Source organism: Parasteatoda tepidariorum, chromosome 10 (genome assembly GCF_043381705.1).
Source record: "Parasteatoda tepidariorum isolate YZ-2023 chromosome 10, CAS_Ptep_4.0, whole genome shotgun sequence".
In the NCBI taxonomy this organism is placed as follows: domain Eukaryota; kingdom Metazoa; phylum Arthropoda; class Arachnida; order Araneae; family Theridiidae; genus Parasteatoda; species Parasteatoda tepidariorum.
Window position 1 is genome coordinate 14,422,856 of NC_092213.1, and position 24,686 is coordinate 14,447,541.

General features: G+C 27.4%; 1 protein-coding gene across 1 annotated transcript in view; it reads left to right on the forward strand.

Annotated features, from left to right (window-relative positions):
* Window positions 1–24,686, forward strand: part of LOC107446762 (vacuolar protein sorting-associated protein light) — a 35,887-nt gene that overhangs the window by 5,475 nt on the left and 5,726 nt on the right. Inside the window, exons 8-19 of the mRNA XM_043049427.2 lie at window positions 78–145; window positions 2,380–2,552; window positions 4,381–4,469; window positions 5,994–6,126; window positions 7,578–7,693; window positions 7,790–7,843; window positions 12,023–12,256; window positions 13,782–13,957; window positions 16,971–17,163; window positions 19,855–20,047; window positions 21,632–21,772; window positions 23,515–23,651. Of these exons, the coding sequence (XP_042905361.1) occupies window positions 78–145; window positions 2,380–2,552; window positions 4,381–4,469; window positions 5,994–6,126; window positions 7,578–7,693; window positions 7,790–7,843; window positions 12,023–12,256; window positions 13,782–13,957; window positions 16,971–17,163; window positions 19,855–20,047; window positions 21,632–21,772; window positions 23,515–23,651 (1,707 nt within the window). The remainder of the gene's footprint in view (window positions 1–77; window positions 146–2,379; window positions 2,553–4,380; window positions 4,470–5,993; window positions 6,127–7,577; window positions 7,694–7,789; window positions 7,844–12,022; window positions 12,257–13,781; window positions 13,958–16,970; window positions 17,164–19,854; window positions 20,048–21,631; window positions 21,773–23,514; window positions 23,652–24,686) is intronic.

The following is a 24,686-nucleotide window of genomic DNA, read 5'->3' on the forward strand; positions in this document are numbered from 1 at the left end:
CAAATATATTGATTTGAAATTGATGGTTTCAGAAATTTAATTGCTTAGTCAATATTCATTGTTTATTTTTCCTCCAGACTGTTCGTGTATATGATATTAGCACAAGTAGAACAATTACAGTAATTCAGAGAGATCATGATCCATTGTGAGTACTATATATTCACACACATGCTGCATTTATGTTTATATTTTTAATAATATTTTATCTTCTTGTTTTTTTTAATTATTCATATTTATTTTAACTATTAGGAATAGCTTTTAAATTCTTTATTGAATGTCTAATCAAAGTAACTTGAAACAGTTTTGTGCAATAAGTTCTTTTAAATTATGTTTCTGCATTTGATTTTGTTATTGTTTAAAAAATACTTTTTATAAAAAACATTGTTCTTTATTTCAGAAAAAAAACAAAGCAGAAACATGATATGTAATTTGATTATTTAAAAAATCATGTTAAAAAGTCATGTAAAATCATTGCTTTTCACATTGTTCTATTAAACATTTTCACAACTCATTCAACCACGCTCTATTTCTTTGTACTGTTGTCCATAGCATATGAAAGCACCAATCATTTTACATGTTTGATGAAATAATTGCGAGTATGCATGTGCGTCTACTAGACTGGGTTCAGTGAGATTATTGCTCTCTCATGTGCAACTCAGCTGCAATTTGCAAGATATTCCCACATTTTCCACCCTCTAATATTGAATCAAAAAATCTCTTGATCTTTTTATAATGGCTAATGTAATCAAGAAAAGAGTTCTTTGTCAGAAACTAGTTATTTTATTGTGGTCATTTAATGTCTTTGAAAATTATTTTGCATTTTGTTAATGTATATAGTGCTTAAAAATATATTTTGAGTTCTTAATAAATATTTAAAAGGTGGTTATTTTTTGTTGAAAGATTTGGCTATGCACCCTGTCACGGGAAACAACATAAGCCCTTTTGTACTCTAATATGAATAGAGTTTTCTTTCACCTCATTGGGCAACTTCATGGGTGTGAATGACATCATCATCATAGTTGGTCAGGCAGCCCAATGTAGGCCAATGCCTTCCTTTGAAGGCTTCTCCATAACGACTTCCGATTTATCTCTGATCTCCAATTCATTTCATTAATTGCAAGAAAATCATACTCTACCAAATCTGCTCATCTAAACCAAAGCCTTCCGCGCTATCCTGTTCCAGTGGGTCTAAAAAGCAATCTCTTTATTATTGTATTGTCATCACTCATAATCACATGGGCCATCCAATTCATTTTAGTTGTTTTTATACATTTAATAATATCGGATTGTTTTTAAATCTTGTGCAGTAAAATTGCCTTTTCCAGTTATTATTTTTATTTAAACCTTTTAATCTGAAAAATCTTTCTCTCGAATATTGCGATACACTTTTCCTAAAATGTTGTCATTGTGTAAGCTTCAGAAGCATAGACAAGACAGGTCTGTCTCTTGTCAGGGTGTGAATGTAAGGAAGAAAAATTTACTTTCCATATCTTGAGAAATGACCACCAATATTGATCCATTGTTCAATAGGAATATTTATTTCTCCCCCACTCTCATAGATTGCTCTAAGTAATTATTTTTGCTGAAATGAATTTTTGTGAAGCTAAACTTTTTCTTAAATTTCACTAATTGAGAAGTCAAATAATTTTTTAGATACAATTGATATGTTAGAAGAGTTTTTGAAAACGTGTAAGAATTAGAAACCAAAACAGCAGATTATTTTGTTAGTCATCCTCTCTAATCTGTACAATAAATCATTTTAGTTCTATTAGTTCAGTAATTTACTTTTATTACTTAAATTACTTTTCAGTAATTTTTTATTTGCTTCTTCAGAGGTAAAAAAGAAAAATAGAGCACTGAAAGTAAGTAAACTTTCTAAATTTTGTCTAAACTATAATATTTCTTTTTTCTTTATAACTTTCGATTATTTTTAATGTAATTGATCATATTTATTATGAGATGTATAGAAGTTATTAATCTAATATAAATTGCAAAGTATGAGCATTTATTAAAATCAAATATATATATTGATTTGCATCTTCATAATAGAAATTTAAGATTGGTAAGCACAAATAGATAACAGATATTAATAATCGAAAATGTTGGTGTGTTGTACAATTTTCATAAAAAAAAAATTCTCTGAACTGTTAATGTGAAGGAATTTTCTGTCCCTCTTAGAGTTGACGTTAACGACGTGTAATTGTATAATAAACAGAATTGTTAATTGACTATTAGTTTGATTATATTGTTAAGGTGAAAAAGAATTAAACTGAAAAGGATTGAAAAGAGTATTTCTAGATTAACAAATTAAGAGAAAAATATTAATCTTTTAAAGCAAAGGTCTGAATATGTGTTAAATTTTAATATTCTTTTAATCAGGTTGAGGGGCGATTTATATCGCTGCAATTTGTTTTGGAAGGACAGCTCAACTCTCTTGATTGGCTGGGCCAATAGTGTTAAAGTATGTCAAGTAGTGCCATCAGATGGACTCAAAAATTCACTTGTGCCATTGAAGGAGCAGTTGTCACCACCTCACTTCTATGTCAAAATCAGTTAGTTTCCCTATGTTTAACCTATTTTCAGTTGAAGAGTTTTGTTAAAAATAGAACATAACTGTATTTTTGAGTGTTTTAATTAAATTTGATACTATCATGTGATAAAAATTAATAGGATGTTTTCAGTTTTTAAAAAAATTGGGGGCAGTTAAAAAGCAGGGTTTAAGCAGTAAAGATTAAAAAGCAGGGGTCAGTTTTTAAAAAGATTGTTTTAAAGAATCTTCACAAAAATTTAAGTCTCAAAATGTGAACTTTCACTAAATTTTAACCCTGAACTCTAAAATTCTGAAATATATCTTTTTACAAATTCCATAACTTTGAAAATTTTCCTTTCATAAAATCTGTTATTTTTCTATATAGTGTATTTAATATTATATTTTATTTGACTTCTTACATCCCGAAAAATAATTTTCATTCTCATAACTTCTTAAAGTCACTGAAAATATTACCTACAGCACTGTAAGTTTTGCTTGTTCAAATAATTCTATAAAATATTTAGTTGAATTTTAAGTTGTAATTCATTTTAAAATATTCAGTATACTAATGCAGATATTTAGATGTGTTAGTAAATTTTTATAATTATAAACAAAAGTCATATCAAAATGATACCTGCACAGGCTTTGTTTTATGAGCATTTATTGCAGTGTTCTCCCTAAGCGTTTTTAGCCCTTCCTACATTTTGATGCACCCTCTTTACCCTTTTTGTAAAAGTAAACCGCCATCCCTAAAAACCACTGCTTTTTTATTCATGTTCTATTTTTAAAAAATTAATTCACTGTTTAAATAATAATTACACTATGGTAAGATTATCTCTGTTTATAGGTTTTAATTCTGATTACTATTACAAATATTTATTTTGTTAGGATTATTCTTAACTGGTTTAATTTTTATAAAGCTTCACTTTTTTTCTGGGGGAGGGCATATAGTAATTAATTTTTTAAGTGTTTTTAAATTTTAGCATTATTTTTTTTAAATGAATACCTTTTTTTAAAAAAAAAAATGCACCTTCCAAAGTTCATTTCTCATAATTTTCACCTTAAATTATAAAAAAAGACTTTCAAGTTGTTTAGCCACCATTGATCATTTTTTAAGTTTACTTTTTTTTGTTGCAAAAAAATTGTGCACAGGGGTTGTTTTTTAATTATTTTTCATAAACTAAAAGTTTTTCTCTTTGTTTGATAATAAGTGAGAATTACTTATATGAAATACACCCATAAAATAGTACAAGAGGGTAATTTAAAAATTGTTGATGATCAAATTCATTTATTACATAATACTCATTTTAATAAATTTTTGCAGTGTTAAGTGAATGCCCTTTCAAAACTTATGAGTGCCTTGCCCTTTTTTATTTCAAGGGAGAATTCTGTTACTGATTGCTTATATAAGCAGGAAAAAAAATTTCAATAATCATTGTCCTAATTCTGGAACATCTAGAATTTTAAGGGTATCAATAGCATAAGTGTGGCAGATTTCCAAATTTTGAGGAAGGACGAAATTAAAATGCACAATTCACTTGTTCTCTAAATTCCAATCATGACAAAAAATTCTTAAATCTGTGAAAAGATTCACCTCTTTTTATGGTTTTACAATAATCTCAATCTATAATGATTGATAAAAATGTTCTCTGTTTGTCTGAAATATTGAGAAGGAATTTTAGAAATTTCAAATTGAGGGGCATATACCCAATGTTATCTATTGATGATATCTGGTCTTAAATTAAAGTATTCTTAAATATTTTAACTTAATCAAAAAATCAATTTCTTCTCCAAATGTTTGCTGTATATTTTATACAAATTAATTTTATTATTGCTCTTTTATTTTTCAGCTTCAATATTCAACACTGATTTCTTTATTTGTGGAATATCGTCATTGGGTGCTGCATTAGTTGTTCTCACTGTCTCTCAAACAAATGATGTAATTTTACTTTTAAATTTTTTAGTTTTTTAAAAATTTCCTTTTTGAAAATATAGTTACATTCATATAGCTAATCATAATTCTTAGAATAGAAATCTACTGGGGGGGAAAAAAATCTAACAAGAAATTTTGTTTCGTGAGTGTGTATTTCTAGTTTATTGATTTCTGTATGAAGCCATTTCAGCACTGTTTAAGCCCTTAAGGTGAGGACAGAGAATATTTTTTATTTACTTATGTTTTCTGACATAGTGAAGGGAGTTCAAACTAATGCAAAAATATGCTTTTGTAATATTCTAATGGCTTTAACTAAAAAATTATTTTAATATTTTCTATAAAATATGTAACATATTTAGTTTCTTGTTTGTATTTTTTTACTATGTGTTAATAAGTATGTTTAGAAATAATTCCTTATTATTGTCAATTATAAAATTAGTTTTATTAAAAAAAATTGCCTCAATATTTTATTCTCAAATGCTATTATTTTGAATTAAGAAAAAAGCTATTAAAAGTTAAAACAGGGAAAGAGTGGTGTAATATTCTTTTATGCCAATTTTATGGTTTGACCTCTGTTATTTTCATTTATTTATTTATATCTTATTACTGTCAATTTAATTCTCTATATGTTGTATATTTAAAGAAATAATAATTAAAGTGTTTCTTGTGTTTATAGATTAAGTTTAAGTTAAAATATGATTTGTTTTGACGTTAAAAAAATAAATTGTTGACTGTGTCTTGTGAGCTCACTTGCTATTTTCTCCTGATCTCTCTGTATTTTTCAACCCAAAAAGCTGTTTTTGTGGTTATAGTAATTAATAAATGATCAAATTCTTGGATAATTTTTAAATAAAATTTTTTATTTTTGGCACTGTGTGTAATATGGTACATCTAAACTCACCGATTAAAAAATTGCTTATGGTTTGCCAAAGGTTGGTTACCCCTGTTGTTGATTACTTTATCATGTGCTTGAACAACATCCTAAAATTNGGGCATTTTTTGTCCTTTATAAGGGCATTTTTGCACTTTTTAAGGGCATTAGTTGAGATTTTTTAGGTCATCACAATCCGGGCTCTATTGATTGCTTTATCGTGTGCTTGAACAACATCCTAAAATTTACACAATTTTTATATGGATAAATCATTACTTTTTAACCATTGTGTCCCTGAAATGTCACAAACATTTCAATAGTTACATATAAACAATTCTTTACTGTGGAGTATTCATTTGTTCTATCAATTCTCTTTATTAAAATTATACAATCACTGTATTAATCATCAATTTTCTTCCTTAATTTAGGAAATGGTTTATTTTTTATTTAAATTCTATTGACTTTATTTTCGTAGAATGATCTGATATAATTCTAGGTAATGCATTGTCCAACTTCAATTATTATTTCACATTTTAAAAAGTTTATTGAAATTATATTAATACTAAGCAAAGTTATCATTACTTATTTTCTGCCACTTAATCAAGATTTCTATGTTCTTAATTTGATTTTAATACTAAGATAAAGAATTTTATTTCAAGGATTCCCTCTGCGTAGGTTCCAGACCTCAGCTAAGAGTGATTGAAGCTGATGGCGAAAAATACAACCTCATACTAAGTGATATCCTCACTCTTAGAGGTTATCAAGAGTATAGATGCATTGATTATCATTTAGGTAAGAATGTTTTCTCAACGTTACCATAAAATATTTCAGAAAAATTTTCTGTATAGATTTATTGATCAGGTTTAAGTTAAAATTTGAGTTGCATTGAGGTTTAAAAACAAATAATAAATAAATTGTTAACTTAACTGTGGCTCACTTGCTAATCTCTCAAAATCTCTTGACGCTTGTGTTTTTCAGCTCAAAAGCATTAGCATTTGTTACATACATTGTGCTGTGAAACATTTGTATTTGTTGTTAGTGGTAGTAATTTAAAATTATCCTTAAAAAACTCGTATTTGTATCTCTTTTATTTTTGCTCTGTAAATTTTTGTGTAACTAACAATACACAACTATCTAATAATTTTGATATGACTAACAATCTACGGTTTCACAATAGGGTGGGTCTAGGACAGAGATGGGCAAACTTTTTTGGTTGAGGGCCAAAAATTGAGAAGAAAAAAAAGTTTGCTGGGCTAAGTAAAAACTTCTAAAATAAGAAAACGATATACAAGTTTTAATTTAAATATTTAATGAGTATAATTGCGATTTCATTTTTAAAAGTTCCTTATATTGAGGTTCAAAGTGAGGTGTACTTATCTTAAGGAACGAGGCTAAATGTTTGTCTGTTGGTCTACTTCTAAAAAGATTTTTTCACAGGTTCAAAGTTGAAAACACTTGTTCACATACATTAGAGGAAGCAAACATAGCACTGATTTTCTGGGCATGAAATATTAAATTGGGGAAACTAGCTTTTGGTAATGATTTGTAAAACTCAAACTTTGACATACTTAGAAACAACTGTTTCAGATGGCGCAAATCTACGGCTATTCTATAAAGAACTTCTGCTTTCGAGATTTTACCAATTGAAGCTGTCTGTGCTAGCTATTTAAGTCAATTTATGTTTTGTAGAACAAAAATAGAGAAAGTAAAAAGGTCATCAGTACTTAGTTAAAAAAGAAAGAACAAAAATAGCTTTAAACAGAGTTGACAAGAAAATGGATGTATATTGTTTATATTCGCCATGGATTGGCAAGTTAAAATTCTATCCGCGGATGGGATCAAATCTTCCGGCAGGCCACAGTTTGCCCATCCATGGTCTAGGAGTTTATCCCAATGCCATATAGCTGTCACAGAACCCCAGCTGTAGATGTGCTGGTCGAAACAATATCCCATTGAAATTCTTACCTAGCATGATGCTTCCATTGCAGAATGCTTGATGTTCTATAGCCTGTAACATGAACCTTGTTCTTTTTACTAAACGTCCTGTCATAAAATATCATCATCAGCACAACTGCTCTGGATGGGCCTTGACCTTCCCCAGAACATTTTAAGCATTAAATATAGTTAACTAGAATATATAATTGCCTCTTTTTTTTAAAAAAAAAATAGCACTCATTTTAACAAAATTTCATAAAGTTGATGTCTTTGATTTGTTATATATCAAATGAAACTTGTTATTTTAGATAGTTTAGCTGATGAAGGCTTGTATTTTATATTGAGTTTAAAAGATTTTGTTGTGGCAAAACCTAGGAATGATGATGACCATATTGCTTGGCTTATTGAGCATGAAAAATATAAGGTGAAAATTTTTTTAATATTTTTTCCAGATATTTATCCTTTTAATTTAATATTTATTGATTTAGTATTTATTAATTTAGTATGTACTTTTTATTAGGAAGCAGTGGAAGCTGTTGCTGAAAGCAAAGAACTGCGAAAATATAATTTAATTGTGAGTATTATTTAATTTGTTATTTTGCAATAAAAATATTGTCAGTTATTACATTTTAATCATTTGTGAGAGTCTTAGTAAAAAATACATCAATATCTAGTAACTAGTTAACTTTTTTATTATCTTTATTAAAATAGTCTTTTTTTTTAATCTCTGAAAAAGGGCTTAATTTGTCCCATTGCCAACATTTGTTGTAATGCATAATTTGCTTTTAAAAAAAGGTAAATAATTCATTAAATAAAAGTAGCATGTTACACTGCACCGGTTCAATGAAAGATGAGTTCAAGGATCAGATCTTAAGGGGCAGAAGTGTGACAGGAGTATTCATCTTCATCTTTTCTCTTCCCTGGCAGTGGATAAAAATAACAATATTAGGATGAATTTTTCAAACTAAAATGCCTATAAACTTAATACATTCCGTATAGCTTACGTTCGATATGTGTATGTAGTTTTTAAGTTTAAAAAATAAACTAGCAAAAATCAAAATTATTTTCCATATCAATTCAAAATATATCTTCTGCAAAATTAAGATACAGCATTCACAAACGAACATAAAGACATTTGTTTAGTATTGTTATGTTAAATTTCAATTTTGATACCTACCCTGCGTCATTTTAAAGTCAAATATCAGCCAGATATTATTTGTAATTAAGGTAAACTTTCATAATCTAAATTCCATTTTCAAAAGAAAAACAAATATGGTTATATTATTTTTACTTGATAAGTTTGATATATTTTTATACTAAAAATAAATATTGTTATTTATTTTAACTGTAAATTTTTGCTTTTAGTAATTTAGAACATATACATAGACAGAATAAATTAATCTTGGAACGGGGTCAGATATTTCAATCAAATCTGACATGAATGAGAAAATCTGACTTTGTTGGTCAGTTTTTCTCATGTTGATTTCTTAAACTTCTGTACTATGGGAAAGTACAACTTTTTTTGCATAGTAGGCCACAAAAGCTAAAAAATACCATGTTGGAAGCATAGAATTTAAAATTTTTATTTACCCCAAAATTGTTATTATTAGAAAAAAATTTTTGTTGTTATTACAGTATTAGGTGACTGCAATAGTTGAAATTGATATCTTGAAATTTCCTTTTTTTACCCATTTTTTAAAAAAATATTACATTTCTATGTGAATAATATTCCCATGATCGTAAGCAAAACTAAATGATGACCTTTCAAGCTAGTAAAACCAAACAGCAGGATAAACAATACAAAATTATCTTCTTACTACAGCACATTTCTAAATTTTCCTACTCTTTCTTTAATATTTTTTTATTAATAATAAAAACTATCAAGGACTTTATGGTCTACTTTTCACATGTTTGTACATCCCTGTTCTATTATATTTATGTGTTTTGCTTCACTCTATATCTTGACATTAATGATAATGTTTCTCAATTTACTCAAACAATCATCTGTCAGGGTGCGTAGCGTTTGTAAAAAGTACTTAAAGGTGCTTTTTTGGGGATTTCGTTATTAAAAGCTTTTAAAGGTGCTTTTTTCAGCTGGCGTTTTTAAAAAGTGCTTTTTCTTCCGAATAATTTTTCCCCCCCTTCAGTGATATCTGGTGGATCCCATGCATTTCACGAAAAATGGGGAGTTTGCTACGTAATCATTCCCGCGGACTTCATGTCGTACCCACGTTATGACTTGCGCATGCGCGCACACTTGAAACCGAAACCCGAGTGCTCCAATTCGGATAGAGAATATCAGATCCTTATGAAATGTTTTTCNAGAATAAAAATAGAGAAAGTAAAAAGGTCATCAGTACTTTGTTAAAAGAGAAGGAACAAAAATAGCTTTAAACAAAGTAGACAAGAAAACGGATGTATATTGTTTGTATTCGCCATGGATTGGCAACTTAAAATTCTATCCGCGGGGCGGATAAAATCTTCCGGCGGACCACCGTTGGCCCATCCATGGTCTAGGAGTTTATCCCAATGCCATACAACTGTCACAGAACCCCAGCTGTAGATGTGCTGGTCGGAGCAATATCCAATTGAAATTCCTACCTAGATCACGATGCTTCCATTGCAGAATGCTTGATGTTCTGTAGCCTGTGACATGTACCTTGTTCTTTTTACTAAACGTCCTGGCATAAAATATCATCATCAGCACAACAGCTCTGGATGGGCCTTGACTATCCCCAGAATGTTTCAAACATTAAATGTAGCTAACTAAAATATATAATTACCTCTTTTTTTTAAATTAGCACTAATTTTAACGAAATTTCATAAAGTTGATGTCTTTGATTTGTTATATATTAAGTGAAACTTGTTATTTTAGATAGTTTAGCTGATGAAGGCTTGTATTTTATATTGAGTTTAAAAGATTTTGTTGTGGCAAAACCTAGGAATGATGATGACCATATTGCTTGGCTTATTGAGCATGAAAAATATAAGGTGCAAAAAAAAATTTTTTTTTTTCAGATATTTATCCTTTTAATTTAATATTTATTAATTTAGTATGTTCTTTTTATTAGGAAGCAGTGGAAGCTGTTGCTGAAAGCAAAGAACTGCGAAAATATAATTTAATTGTGAGTATTATTTAATTTGTTATCTTAGAATAAAATTATTGTTAGTTATTACATTTTAATCATTTATGAGAGTCTTAGTGAAAAATACCTCAATATCGAGTAACTTTTTTGCATGTAAACTTTTTATTATTTTTATTAAAGTAGTCTTTTTTTTTTTTAATCCCAGAAAGAGGGCTTAATTTGTCCCATTACCATTGTTTGTTGTAATGCATAATTTGCTTCTAAAAAGAGGTAAATAATTCATAAAATAAAAGTAGCATGTTACGCTGCACAGGTTCAATGAAAGATGAGTTCAAGGATCAGATCTTAAGAGAGCAGAAATGTGACGGGAATATTCATCTTTTCTCTTCCCTGGCCATGGATCAAAATAACAATATTATAATGAATTTTTCAAACTAAAATGCCTATAAACTTAATGCATTTCGTATAGCTTACATTCAATTAAAAACTTATGTGTGTGTGTAGTTTTTAAGTTTAAAAAATAAACTAGCAAAATTCAAAATTATTTTCCATATCAATTCAAAATATATTTTCTGCAGATTTAAGACATAGCATTCACAAACGAACATAAAGACACATTTGTTTAGTATTGTTATGTTAACGAACATTTGTTTAGTATTGTTATGTTAAATTTAAATTTTGATACCTACCCTGTGTCATTTTAAAGTGTCAAATATCAGCCTGATATTATTTGTAATCGAAGTAAACTATCAAAATCTAAATTCCTTTCTCGAAAGAAAGAAAAATGTGGATATATTATTTTTACTTCATAATTTTGATATTTTTGTACTAAAGATAAATATTGTTATTTATTTTAACTGTTAATTTTTGCTTTTAGTAATTTAGAACATATAGATAGACAGAATAAATCAATCTTGGAACAGGGTCAGATATTTCAATCAAATCTAACTTTGTTGGTCAGTTTTTCTCATGTTGATTTCTTAAACTTCTGTACTATGGGAATGTACAACTTTTTTTGCATAGTGGGCCACAAAAGCTAGAAAAATACCATGTTGGAGGCATCAAATTTAAAATTTTTATTTACCCCAAAATAGTTATTGTTAGAAACATATTTTGTCGCAAATTCAGTATAGGTGACTGTAATAGTTGAAATTAATATCTTGAAATTTCCTTTTTTTACCCATTTTTTAAAAAATATTACATTTCTATGTGAGCAATATTCCCATGACCGTACACAAAACTAAATGTAGCTAGTAAAACCAAGCAGCAAACTCAAGCTAGTAAAACCAAGCAGCAGGATAAACAATAAAAAAATTTCTTCTTTTTACAGCAGTTTTCGAAATTTTCCTAAGCTTTCTTTAATATTTTTTTATTAATACTAAAAACTATCAAATGCTTTATGTTCTACTTTTCACATGTTTGTACATCCCTGTTCAAAATATATATTTATGTGTTTTGCTTCACTCTATATCTTGACATTAATGATAATGTTTCTCAATTTACTCAAACAATCATCTGTATAACAGTTTTACTTCAATGATAGATAACCTTTTAAATAAATCCAGAATTACTTGATGAATCTCATTAACAATGTTAGTTTTTGTCTAAAAATCTTTTAGGCATTTCCTGTATATATTTTAATTTTGTTTTATTTTGTTTTCATGCAGACCGTTGGCAACCTATACTTGGATCATCTTTTAGAGCTTAAACAGTACAACGATGCTGCTTCCTTGTGTTCAACTATATTTGGTGACAACAAAGAGGTGTGGGAAACTGCCGTGTATCGTTTTGCAGAGATTAAGCAATTGAGAGCCATTGCACCGTTCTTACCAACAGACCAAAATTTAACTCCTGCCATTTATGAAATGATATTAAATGAGTTTTTGCAACATGATCAGAAAGTAAATACCTGCACATCATTCTTTAATTTATTTATTTTTTGAATTAAAAAATAAGTTATTTTTCTGGATTTTTATTTAAGATAATTTTATTTTATAAGAAAGACAAACAAATTCTTGTTATTGGTTTGATTTTACATATAACAAAATATTCTCTTTAAAAATCTATAAATCTGTATAACAATAAAATAATCATCATTATTTACTGTGTGATTCACAAAGTAAAGTTTTTTCATAATAGCTTTATTTCCATTAACTGTTAACTATGTTTGAAATTATTTTCTTTATTATAATATAGTTTTTAATCATTTTGTATGAGACAGTCAAATATATATTTTTTAGCGAATTTATAGCATTTACAGTAGACCAACTAACATAGAGCTTTTTTCTAAATTTTAAATTGAAAATGCATCTGAATTATTTTGTTAGTTATCATACCATACCTTAAAAATCAATCACATACTGTGTCCTGTACTTTTGAAAGAAATTTTATATATCTTGTGCAATGTAGCATTCCGTTCATCATTTATAATAGATTTACTTCCATTAACTATGAATACTTTTTTGTAATTATTTTCGTTATTATTGTATAGTTTTTATAATTTCATCCTTGACTATATATCTTTCTTTTAAACTAATTTATAGCATTTACAATAGACCAACTTACATTGAGATTTTTTTCTAAATTTTAAATTGGAATATGCTTCTAAATTGCTGCCGTTTGGCTAACCGTGAGAGGTTCTCGTGGTCTTCCTCTTCATATAAGGCAAATGCGGGTTAGTTACGCGAAGGCAAATTTCTCCTAATACTTGATCCAGTAGTTCCCTTGTCTTCTGGATTAGGTACAAAATTATAAGGCTACAGAGTAGTCATAAACCCAAAATTGGGTCGGCTGTTCGACGACAGTTATAAAATAAAATTAAAAAATTTGACTGTATTACTTTCTACATAACATAATTATGACTTCAAACCTCTAGCTGTTAACTGTTATATTTCTTCAATAATGCCATGGTTTTCCTAACCATGATTATAGTGATCACAGTAGATAATATACAGCCAAAGCTTGCATGCAATAAACTATTCTTCATACTTCAGCNAATCTAAAATGTAGCAGATACCCTGAATATACAGCCAAAGCTTGCATGCAATAAACTATTCTTCATACTTCAGCCTATTGTGGGTATTGTATAACTGTGTTCAATTTCTGGCCTTACAATAAAATATTCATTTTACTTGAGCCTATTGTAGATAGTGTTGAGCTGTGTTCTATGTCAAATCCTAGTTCCCCTTTTCTATGAACTTATCCTAGATAGCACAAAGCTTATACAATAAGCTACTGCTTTTATTTAATAACAAAGCATAAAAATTTTTAGCACATATTTATAAAACAACTTATTTCTTAAAATATAAAAAATAAATTTATATTACTATATCAACTTTCAATATGATTGTATTTAATTTTATTTTTGGTTAAACTTTTATGCCTTCTATTGTATATTCTGACAAGCATAAATCTTATTGTCTTAAGGGTTTCTTGGATCTTGTACGATCATGGCCTTGTAACGTTTATGATGTCCCGACTATTATAAGTGTTGTATTAGAACAATTGGGCTTATTTCCAGACTCAAAAGTACTTTTGGAAAGTTTGAGTGAGCTGCATATATATGATAAAAAGTTTGACAAAGCTCTAAGTGTCTTAATAGAGTAAGTATCTCTATCAAAATGTATTTTCAGTAATTTTTCTTTGCATCCATTAATTTTTATAAATTATTTTAGTATTTTTTACAATTATACTCAAAATGTTAATACAAGAGTCATTTTTTAAGCAACAACTGTTTTATGGTGGAGTCAGAGAAACTCTATAAATGAACATAAATTGTATCACAAACTAAAATTACTTTATAAACACTTTTTAACATAGTTATCATTAACATTGGAACATTTGTAAAGTCGTGACTGTTTGATCCCATCATCAAAGAACTCTGCCACCTACCTATTAAGCCGGTTTGTAAACAGTCTCTTTCAACATGCCATTGTTTTCCAAGTCTTTCCTACCAAGAAATTCCATAAGTTTTGAAAAGCAGATAAAAGTCTGATGGTGCTAAGTCAAGACTGTATGGTGGCTGATCCAGTACTTCTTGTTCACGATAATAGATCATCGAGATAATCATGAACGTTTGTTCTTCCTTCAATAAAAAGTCTACACCATTTACGCACATTTCTGTCACTTATTACACTTTCACCATAATCTTTAACAAACTATCGATGAATTTCAGCAGAATGAACTTTTTTTGCATTTAAAACCAAATAACTAAACAACTCACTTCACAATTAGCAGGATTGTTAATTGACATGGTGACAAACGTAGCAGTGTAACCATGCAACCAGTACTTGCAGAGATGTGAAACCAAATTGCTGGTGCAATGAGAGATTTGAAAAGGATTGCGGACTTTGAACTGGCATCACTTGACAGGATGCGCAGACATGATTTGCAATCAGTTCTTACTTTAAAGATCACCCTTGTTCTTTAGGCTAGTCTTTCTCTAACTTTGTGTCATTGTTCAAAGCTTCATCTTGTAGTTAAATTTTAGAGTCAAAAGGAAAAACTTTTTTTTCACCATAAAAAAAATGTTAAATAAAAATTATATTTCCAACTACTAAGCTGCCGAAAGTTTTCTATTTTTTCCTGATGTTTATGAATTTTTTTACTATATAAATGAATATTTGTTTAGTAAATTATGTTTCTAATTAAAAAAAAGAGGAATTTTAGATTATAATCTCTTTATTGAATTGAAAAGAATACTAGGTAAGGAAACATCCTAAATTTTACTGGGAAAGAATACTTGTATGTATAAACAGAAATTTCTTTGCATAAACTTATATAGTCTCATATATATTTATTTCGTAATACTTTATACGTTGCACGGCAACTAACTGTTTTATATAAAATAGGGACTCAAGCTGAAAAGATTTATTTCAGAATGTTGCACTTATCTGCTATCCACTTTTTTAGAAATATAATTCAAAACTTCTTTTAATATTTCTCCAATATTATCTTGTACATTTACAAAGAGTAATCGTTTTTTTATTTATTTATTTTGAAATTTCTAGAGTAGCATTACACTTTTAATCAAAATCAAATCAGTATGTTAAAAACTTTTTAATACGTTTTTTTTTCTTTTTTTTTTCTGTTAATTTTATTTTTAAAGTATGTATTTTGAATTCCATTGAGAAAGAGTTTTCTTTTCATCATAACCGCTTTTTTTTTAAATAAAATTAGTAATGTTATTTCATTTTTTAAGCATGTAAGTGTGTTTTATCTATGTATTAAAACTAAGCTGAGCAAGCGCATTAATTGAATCGAAGATGAATTTTTAAATTTTCCAACTTTACAAAAAATACTTTGATAGATTTTCTTAAAATGGAAAAGAAGTTTGAAGGAACAACAAAATGCAACCAGTACAAAAAAAAAACTTGAACAAAGCAATGAGATCAGAATTAAGCAAGTACTATCTATCCAATGTTAAAATTTTCAGCAAGAATAATGCTAATAACCATAATTCCAAAAAATACAGGAAGAAAGAAATACTTTTTTCAAATTAAAGTGGATTTTAGAGTAGTTTAGAAGTTTCTGGGCCCGGAATCTTCAAACAAAAACACACAAATAGATTTTTTAAAGAAAAATAGCTTTGTTTGTTGATTGTTGTTTGTTGCTGTCTAAAAGCCTAGTTGGAATCTAGGCCTAAGTAAAATTTAAGAGAAAATCTGTTAAACATTAATTACAAAATGTATTAATACTTCCTATTTACTATTATTTTCCAAAGCATTCGTTTGATTCAATTATTATGCTTACTACTGAATGTATTTAGAAGAAAGATGGACTAGACCAGGACCTTTAGAAATTTTTTTCAGATTCGACAGCTATGGGAACAAAATTGCTTAATGGTTTATTTGATTGATAAATTATACCTTTTGCTCCAAAAATAAATAATGTCTTACGTAATAAAACTATGTTTTAGAAGGTAAACTAGATATTCTTTGGAAAAATCAGATGTTATCCTTTCTAGTTTAATTAAACCCGATATGTATTCAAATAATTAAAAAATACAGTATTTTCTTCATAAAATATTTATTTATACCATTAAATGAACTATTATAATCTTTCTATTTTGTTAAACATACTGAGTTTTGTAAATCACGAAACATAATTTTGAATTTTTATTGAACCAAGTTAATTTATCAGATTTCAGACCAGAAATCGTATATTAAACTTTGATCATGCTCTTCTGAATTGCTGGAGGCCCTGCATTTCTCTATTTTTTACTGTATTTTGTAAATTTAACCTTAGATTTTGACCTGCAGCTTTTGTACTACCTAGCTATGTCTGACAACTGACAATGTCCCAGTTTTGTCCATCAACATTAAAAAAGATGCCTTGGCATACTTTAAATGTGTTCAAATCTTGCTATAATAATTTTAAAAATAACTAAAAGATGTGTTATCAGATGTTGAGCTTACCTAAAACGAATCTTAAAACAATTGGAAGCTACAAGTAACACAGGAATTATCAACAACTAATTTCATGTGATATTTGATGCAGTAATCTTGCCTAAAGTAACAGTTATCTTTTTTTCTTCTCTACTTGTTCTTCGATAGTTCACAGCTGTTGAAAGTAAAGCTCCCGTAATAAATCAACTTTTATTTTTGTATTTTTTAGAATTAGAAGTAAAGACAGGGTGTTTGAACTGATACAAAATCACAATTTATTTGGAAGTATTCACGACAAGCTAGAGACTTTAATGGATTTGAATCCAACAATTGCTACAACTATGCTATTAAACAATGTGGACAAAATCCCTGTTAATCTGGTGGTAGCAAAATTGAAAAACAAGAAACAGTTGCTATATGAGGTAATTCTATCTTTTTCCTATTGAAATATTTCGTTAACTATATTATATGTATACACATGTTATATTTAATCTATTGATTTAGTAATTATTTTATTCATCTTATTTCAATGATAGTTATATCACTGTAAATTTACGAATTTAATTATTTATTTTGCCGGCTAACAATCCATTTCCATTCATAAAAATTTTTGAATTGAAACATCAGACAAGTAATTAAGCTCACCTGATATGGAGTTTTTTAGTTGAAATTGAGACAGTATGGATATTTTTCAGCTTTCATTTTTTTCTTTTGAAGAGATAAAAATAAATTAACTCAGGTTATAGAAAAAAATTAGCAATTGCCCAGAACCACAGAACAACTAAATATAACAAATTGCAGTTAAGAAAAATTATATGCCAATTGCCACTTTTTTCCTCAGAATTGCACCTAACATGTATCTTATTGCTTTAAAATAATTTATGCACATGAATATTGAATTCTGAGTTCTCGCCGGGAATAAAAATCATAAGGTCTCACAGAAAGGGTACTATGAGGTTTAAAGGGTTTGTGTTTTTCACTTAACACCTTATGTGTAATATTATGTAATTACTAAATTTAATCCTCAACAATTTTTAAATTACCCTTTCATAATATTTTATGTGTGTATTTTAAAATGTAATTCTCCTTCATTATCTATATAAGAGAAGAATTCGTGTTTTATAAAAAATAATTAAAAGCGAGCTAAAAGACAATCATTGTGCACAATTTTTTTTTTTCAAAAAAAGTAAACAAAAAAAAAAGTTATTAATTGATAAACAACTTGAAAGCTTTTTTTCTATGATTTAAATTGAAAATTATGAGAAAGTAACCAATTAAGGAAGCATTTAAAAAATAATTTGAATCACTTAAAAAATTCATTAAAATTCAACACCCCCGTAAAAAAAAGAGAATTTTGTAAAAATGTAACCAGTCGAAAATAATCATAACAAAATAAATATTTGTAATAATCCCAATTAAACCTATAAATAGAGATAATTTTACCAGTGTGTAATTATTATTTAAACCGTGAATTATTTTTTTAAGAATGGAATATGAATAAGAAAGGCATTGTTTTTAAGGAATGGTGTCTTATTTTTACAAAAAAGGCAAAAAGGGCGCATCAAAAAACAGGCAGGTCATTCTCCCTAAGCATTATAAAAATGCTTCTGATAATAATTTAACAATGTTGTCCCTAAGCATTTTAAAAATGCTTAGGGAGAACACTGTTAAATTATTAATACCTTATAATATTCTGAAAACTGCCTAATATTAATCTTTTTCCTTAATATTTTTCTTCATTTTAGAAATGAACCTTGCATTGTCAATTATTTTTTGCTAAATGCCTAAAAATATGCATTATTAATATCAACAACTTTTTAATTTTTGAAAAAGTGACCATTTGTTTTAAAAAGTAGCCACAGTAAAAAAATGTGGACTCTAGCAACTAGCAAAATTCCTTAATATTATCCTATAACTCAGGTTACATATTTTTTTTCTAGTGTTTTATCTTTTTTGTCATAAAGATTTAACATTTTACTTTGGTGTATAGTTATAGTAGCATCACAAATATTTCTTCTATGACAAATTTTTAAGTAGTCTGAAATAATATATAATTGTCTTAATCTCAGATTAATGCAATTGAATTTCATTTCTTTCATTCAACAGCTGTAATGATGAAATAATCAACACTATGTAAGGGAAAATTGGGATCTCTTAAAGACACCTTTGGGAATCATTTTGCCATAAAAGGGGGCTATCCATCAATTAAACTACTATAAAGCAAATCCTATTAGTTGTAAAAAATCCTATTTTCATTTTGTCAATGAACCTTTTGCAAAATTCTCCACTTTAGAAATGCCATCTTTAATTCATAAATTAAAACTACAACTCTTTCAAAGACATGATTTTTATAGTTTTTTTCCTTAACGGGACCCTTTTGTAAAAAATTTAATTCCACACTAATTTTATATTCATAAAATTGACAACAGTTTTTCATGAAGGTAGGATCTTTCATAAAATTATTGGAAAAACTTTCATTTTTTATAATAAATCCCTATATTTTTATAATCCCTATTTTTATATAAAATCCCTAAAAACACTATTTTTACAAAATTATGTGTAGATTTTTCCTAATAAAAAACGGGATCTTTTACAAAAATATCTAGATGAACCCTTGCTACATGAAAAACTTGAAAGGATATGAAATATTTTTCAGTATACCTACAATATAGAATCATGATACTTTTGTTGAAAGTTGGAAAATACCCCTGGCATTTAAGTTCTTCTTATCTTTTTCATATGCATTATCTTCCTTATCTTTTACCTTGTTATCATCTTTAAAAGATATTTCATGTTAAGCATGTTCACATTAAAAATACTTAAAAGCATTATATTTGCATGCAATGTGATAGGAAATAATTTTTTTTTCAAGTAATTCACAATTAAGGAGATTTGACAGTATAACCAGTACTTTAAATCTGAAGTTCATACTGTTTTCTATTAGTATGATTACTTTCTCCACAGCAAATTATACCCTCTCCCCCTATACAGACCCCTTCATGAAAGTTATTTCATGCATAAAAAACAACCCTGAAAGATGTTAAGAGTAAAGAAAGAAATTTCCATTCCTCTTATAATGATAAAAAATTTTAATTAGTTTTCTTTCTTTTTAGTATCTACATAAAGCCTTTTTGAAAGATCCTACATTAGGAGAAGAACATCATGGTTTACTTGTTGAATTATATGCTGAATATGCTCCCGAGCAACTACTTTCATTTCTCAGAACATCTAACAGCTACTCCCTAGAATTTGCTTTAGATATTTGCCAACAAAGAAGTTTGATACATGAAGTGGTTTTTCTATTAGGTAAGTTAATTTGGTTATCAAAGGTGCCTATTATTATGATATCATAATCGCTGTCTTACCGTTGGGTAACAAAAATTATGGGTTTTGAGAATTTTCATAATAATGTTTTTAAAATAGTTTTTTTTTTTTTTTTTAATAAAATTTTTTTATGATAAATTTTTCTCCTCTTTAAACAATCCTAAACACAATAAATTAAAAACAAAAACAGGGTGCGTACAGACTCCTTATACTCCTTGAAATTAAAAAAGTCTCCAAGGAGTACTTGGAACTACTTAGATTTCCAAATTAGTCCTTAGAAACTCCTTAGATTATTGTGTTGCATAGATGAACTTACTAAGTCCCCTGATAAATTTGCTGTCCAAACAGGGAAACTAAATGCTATGACTTAGCTGTCAAAATCTAATAGTTTAAGGAAAACTTTAAAAGAAAAAAAATTGAATAGCAAGAGTAAGAAGAAGAAAAATAACAGCAAATAATTTTAATTTTACATGCTTCAAAGGAAACTTAATTAATAATTTACTGTGATTTTTTTTTTTTTTTTNTTTTTTTTTTTTTTTTTTTTTTTTTTTTTTTTTTTTTTTTTTTTTTTTTTTTGTATAAAATACCTTAGATTTTCGTATGTATTCAAATTTTAAAATTATAAGATTGGTAGGGTTTTATGATAATCTTTAACAAGATTTATTAAAATATTTGAAACTGGAAAATGTATTAATGTGTAAGAGTGATAACTTTATTTTTCTTGATGAAGTTTGACAAAGTCAAAATTTATTTCAAAAGGGCTAGAAAAAATATGCAAAATATACATTTTTGCGAGTTTCTTATAATAACTCATTTTTAATTATAAAAAAAATCTTTCTAGTTATCCTTTACACAAAGTTTTAAAATTTTTGATAAGTCCTTAAAATTTTGGACTCCTTAGATTTCTTCTCCTGATCTCTGTATCAATCCTGAGCATAAACAATTTGATAAAAATAAATTTGAAAAAAAAAATGCAAATCTCATCTAACCCCCCTTTCTAACAAGATATTCCGATACTTAATCTTCTCTCCTTCGTGAAAAGGTAAAAAAAATAATAATAAAATCCGATTGTTAAATTGCAGTTCAGTATTGTACAATTTTTAATTTAGTACCTTTTATCAAAGTAATATTTTTTGTGTAATTGTAAATTCAGGCACAATTTTATTAACATCATATATCTATATAGAGTTAAGTAGTATATTTGCCTTAAAATCATGGTATGATTTTACGATGCATGAATTTCAAATTTGAGTAATCACTTTTTACAATATATGTATCTGTGTGTGCGTGCGCACTAAGTCAATTAATTATTGATAAAAGGGAAAATTGTATGTTTTTTTTTTTTAATGAAAAAATATTTTTGATAGATTTTTAGTAATTAAAATTATTTAATTTTCTGCAAATATACTAATTTTTTTCATATAAAAATTTAGTTCTAGAACACTAACTTGCATATAAAAATTATCATATATCATTTTCTAACACTAAAAATTTTTTAAATTTGTGTGGCTTAAATGACTTATAAAAGTACATCGAAAAGTTAAGAAAGTATCACTAATTCTTCAGGTCGAATGGGCAACACTAAGCAAGCTCTAGAGCAGATCACAGAACAGCTTCAAGACATTGATCAAGCTATTGATTTTTGCAAGGAGCATGATGACAAAGAGCTTTGGGAAGATTTAATAAAATATTCCCTTGACAAACCCTGTAAGTCGATTTCTCTTTGTTTAAAATCACTACATCATTATTGAATTCATGTTTTATATCTGTCTAAATTGTTTGCAAAAATTCTGTTTCATTTGTTAGTTCTATCCTTTAATTTCAATTTAATTTTTTTTTTAAATGTAGAACCCTAAATCCTGATAATAAAAAAAAAATAAACAACTAGAAATAAGTGAATGCTACTCACCATTAGGTTACACTTAATGAAACATCGCTGAGACACTAAATAAAAACAAACATTCACACCTTAATATTTTATTTCTGAAAACAATTAAAAGCGTACAGCTAAAAATATGTTTCACAACAACCAATTTTGAGAATTATTTATGTAATTAACAAATATTTTACAATTCATTCAAACGATATATTTATTAGCGTTAATCAGAGCTGGAGCTGTAGAATTTTATAACAAAAAATTTTATATGAAACTTTCATAAGAAAAATAATGAATACAAAATTTTAATATAATTTATTATAATCCCAGAAATTTAGAGTATAATCCATATGAAATGAAAACAGTAAAAAATTTAAATAAAAAAGAGCACTTATTATCTCATTTTAAATGAACAATTTTAAGTTTGCTTATTTTACAGGTGGCATTTTTACAATTTATTATTCACAAGAATTATGATTTATTGCTATAAATTTGCCCAATTATATCTTAGGCATCTCAATTATGAATACAAATGTTTATAATCTAGATAAAGTTTCATTAAATACATAGCTTTTTATTTTATCATTCTTGCCCAATATTTTCAGGCTATTCAAAACTTACCAAAATGAACAATTGAGATACTTAAATATTTCATAAAATGTTCATTCAAGATTAGTAAAGCACCAATTTTTTTTTCAACTCGAATTGAAAAAATTAGCTGAATTGAAAATTTATAATAAAATTCGGCCTCAATTTAACTAGCTACAACTGCCAAGGAAATAAGTCAATCTCCCAGAAAAAAAGAAGTGGCAAGGTTTAACCCTAGTTTTGTAGAAGTTAAAACACCCGGAAACTAGAATTACTACCCAATTGATCAATTACAAAAATAATTAATAATAATAATTAAAATAATAATACAAAATAAATTATTGAACAACAAATATAAAAATATCTCATTTGCCTGAAAATAAGCAACTAAAGTTAAGAAAAAATGCTAAAAACAAGTGTATTTAATTAATTTTTAATGGAATTCATCCCAATAACTAGAAATTTAAATCTTTAACTCATGGCAATAAAATCAAGTGTAGATAAGAAAATATAAGTGCCAAGCATTACAAAATTAATACTAGCTATTTAAGCCTCATTTTTAAAATCATTTTGATTTAAAAAGCATAAAATATTGTTAGAATAATTACTTGTATACCTTTTGAAAGTGAATGTTCTTTTTCTAAAATTCCTTTTTAGTGTTACAAGGGTTGCTGTTTTTTTTTTGGTGCTATAAGTAGTTTTTTGCTTTAATTCAACACCGATTTTAAGAAATCATGTGTTCATCATAAGAAAATAATAAGTCCAAAAAAAAATCTAAAAACTGATTCAAAGCAAGAAGCCTTAAAAAATAGTATCATTTCTTCAATTTCAAAATGCTGTAATAATTTCTTTCTAATTTTCGTAATAAGTAGCATTCTTTCACCTATTTAATCATTTTTTATGGTAATTATTTTGTTTAGAAATGTGAATGTTTTAATCGAAACTTTGCATCTGAAAAACAATAGTTTTGTTTATTTATTAACAGCTTTTATAACTGTCCTGCTGCGAAACATTGGAACTCATGTGGATCCAATTATGCTGATTCAAAAGATCCCAACAGGAATGGAGATTCCAGGATTGAGAGATTCTTTAGTCAAAATCCTTCATGATTATACATTGCAGGTAAGCAAAAGAATTTGAAAGCAATATTATTGGAGTGTTTGGTCCAAATATATTTAACTAGGAGGCTCCGCCCCCTGCTCGCTAACGCTCGCCAACCCCTGAGAATTGCTACGCAATCCTATGTGGTTATCGCCGTGAACCATGGCTCGCTGCGCTCGCTTGCCAACAAACACAATGTTCTAGCACAAAGACATAGTACATTATCATGAAAGACATAGTATTTTATCATCAAAGACATAGTATTGTACTTATGTAGAAGAATTCTACCAATGTTCTTATTGGCTTTTAAAAAAGTATATTAGCTATTTAGATTGTACATGGTGAAAAAATCNGAACTATTATAAGTGCTAGTGAACCATGCATGGATTAAGGAAATTATTAAATTTGTTTGTAGAAGTATTATTTTAAGCTGTAATTAAAATAACTTCGAAAATGGTTTATTGATTTTGACTCATTAATTTCTCAATTTATTTGATTCATTGATTTCTCGATTGATTTTGTATTTAAGGAAATTTGGATGACTTCTAGATGGGTTTTTTTTTATATATACATATATATAAATTTGGCAAAATTGTTTCTGTATTTTCTTTTTAACATCAAACTTATATATAACATGCTTTTCAGTGTTCATAGTTTATAATACTTTTAATTTCATTTCATAGCTTTTATTAATGATGTTTCACTTTACCAACTGCACATTACCTTCTTATTTATTTTAAATCCTATAGTTTAAAGCAAAGTGTCTTTTTATATATTCAACATTCAATTCAGTTTTAAGCCTTCTAAAACATTGCATTTCAGATTTATCATTTGTATAATTTGCAAGTAAGTGTAGAAAAATCAGTAAGTCCGTAACTAAAATTGATTTAAACCGGTTCAAATATTTGTTATAGAACTTTTTTCCACATTCCACACACATTTTATTTAAAACTTTATTTTCTACCAAGTTTTGTTTGGGTGATTTATTATCACTTTATAAAATCAGTGCTGAATTTTTTACAGAACAATTTCATCTATATAAATAGATATTATTAG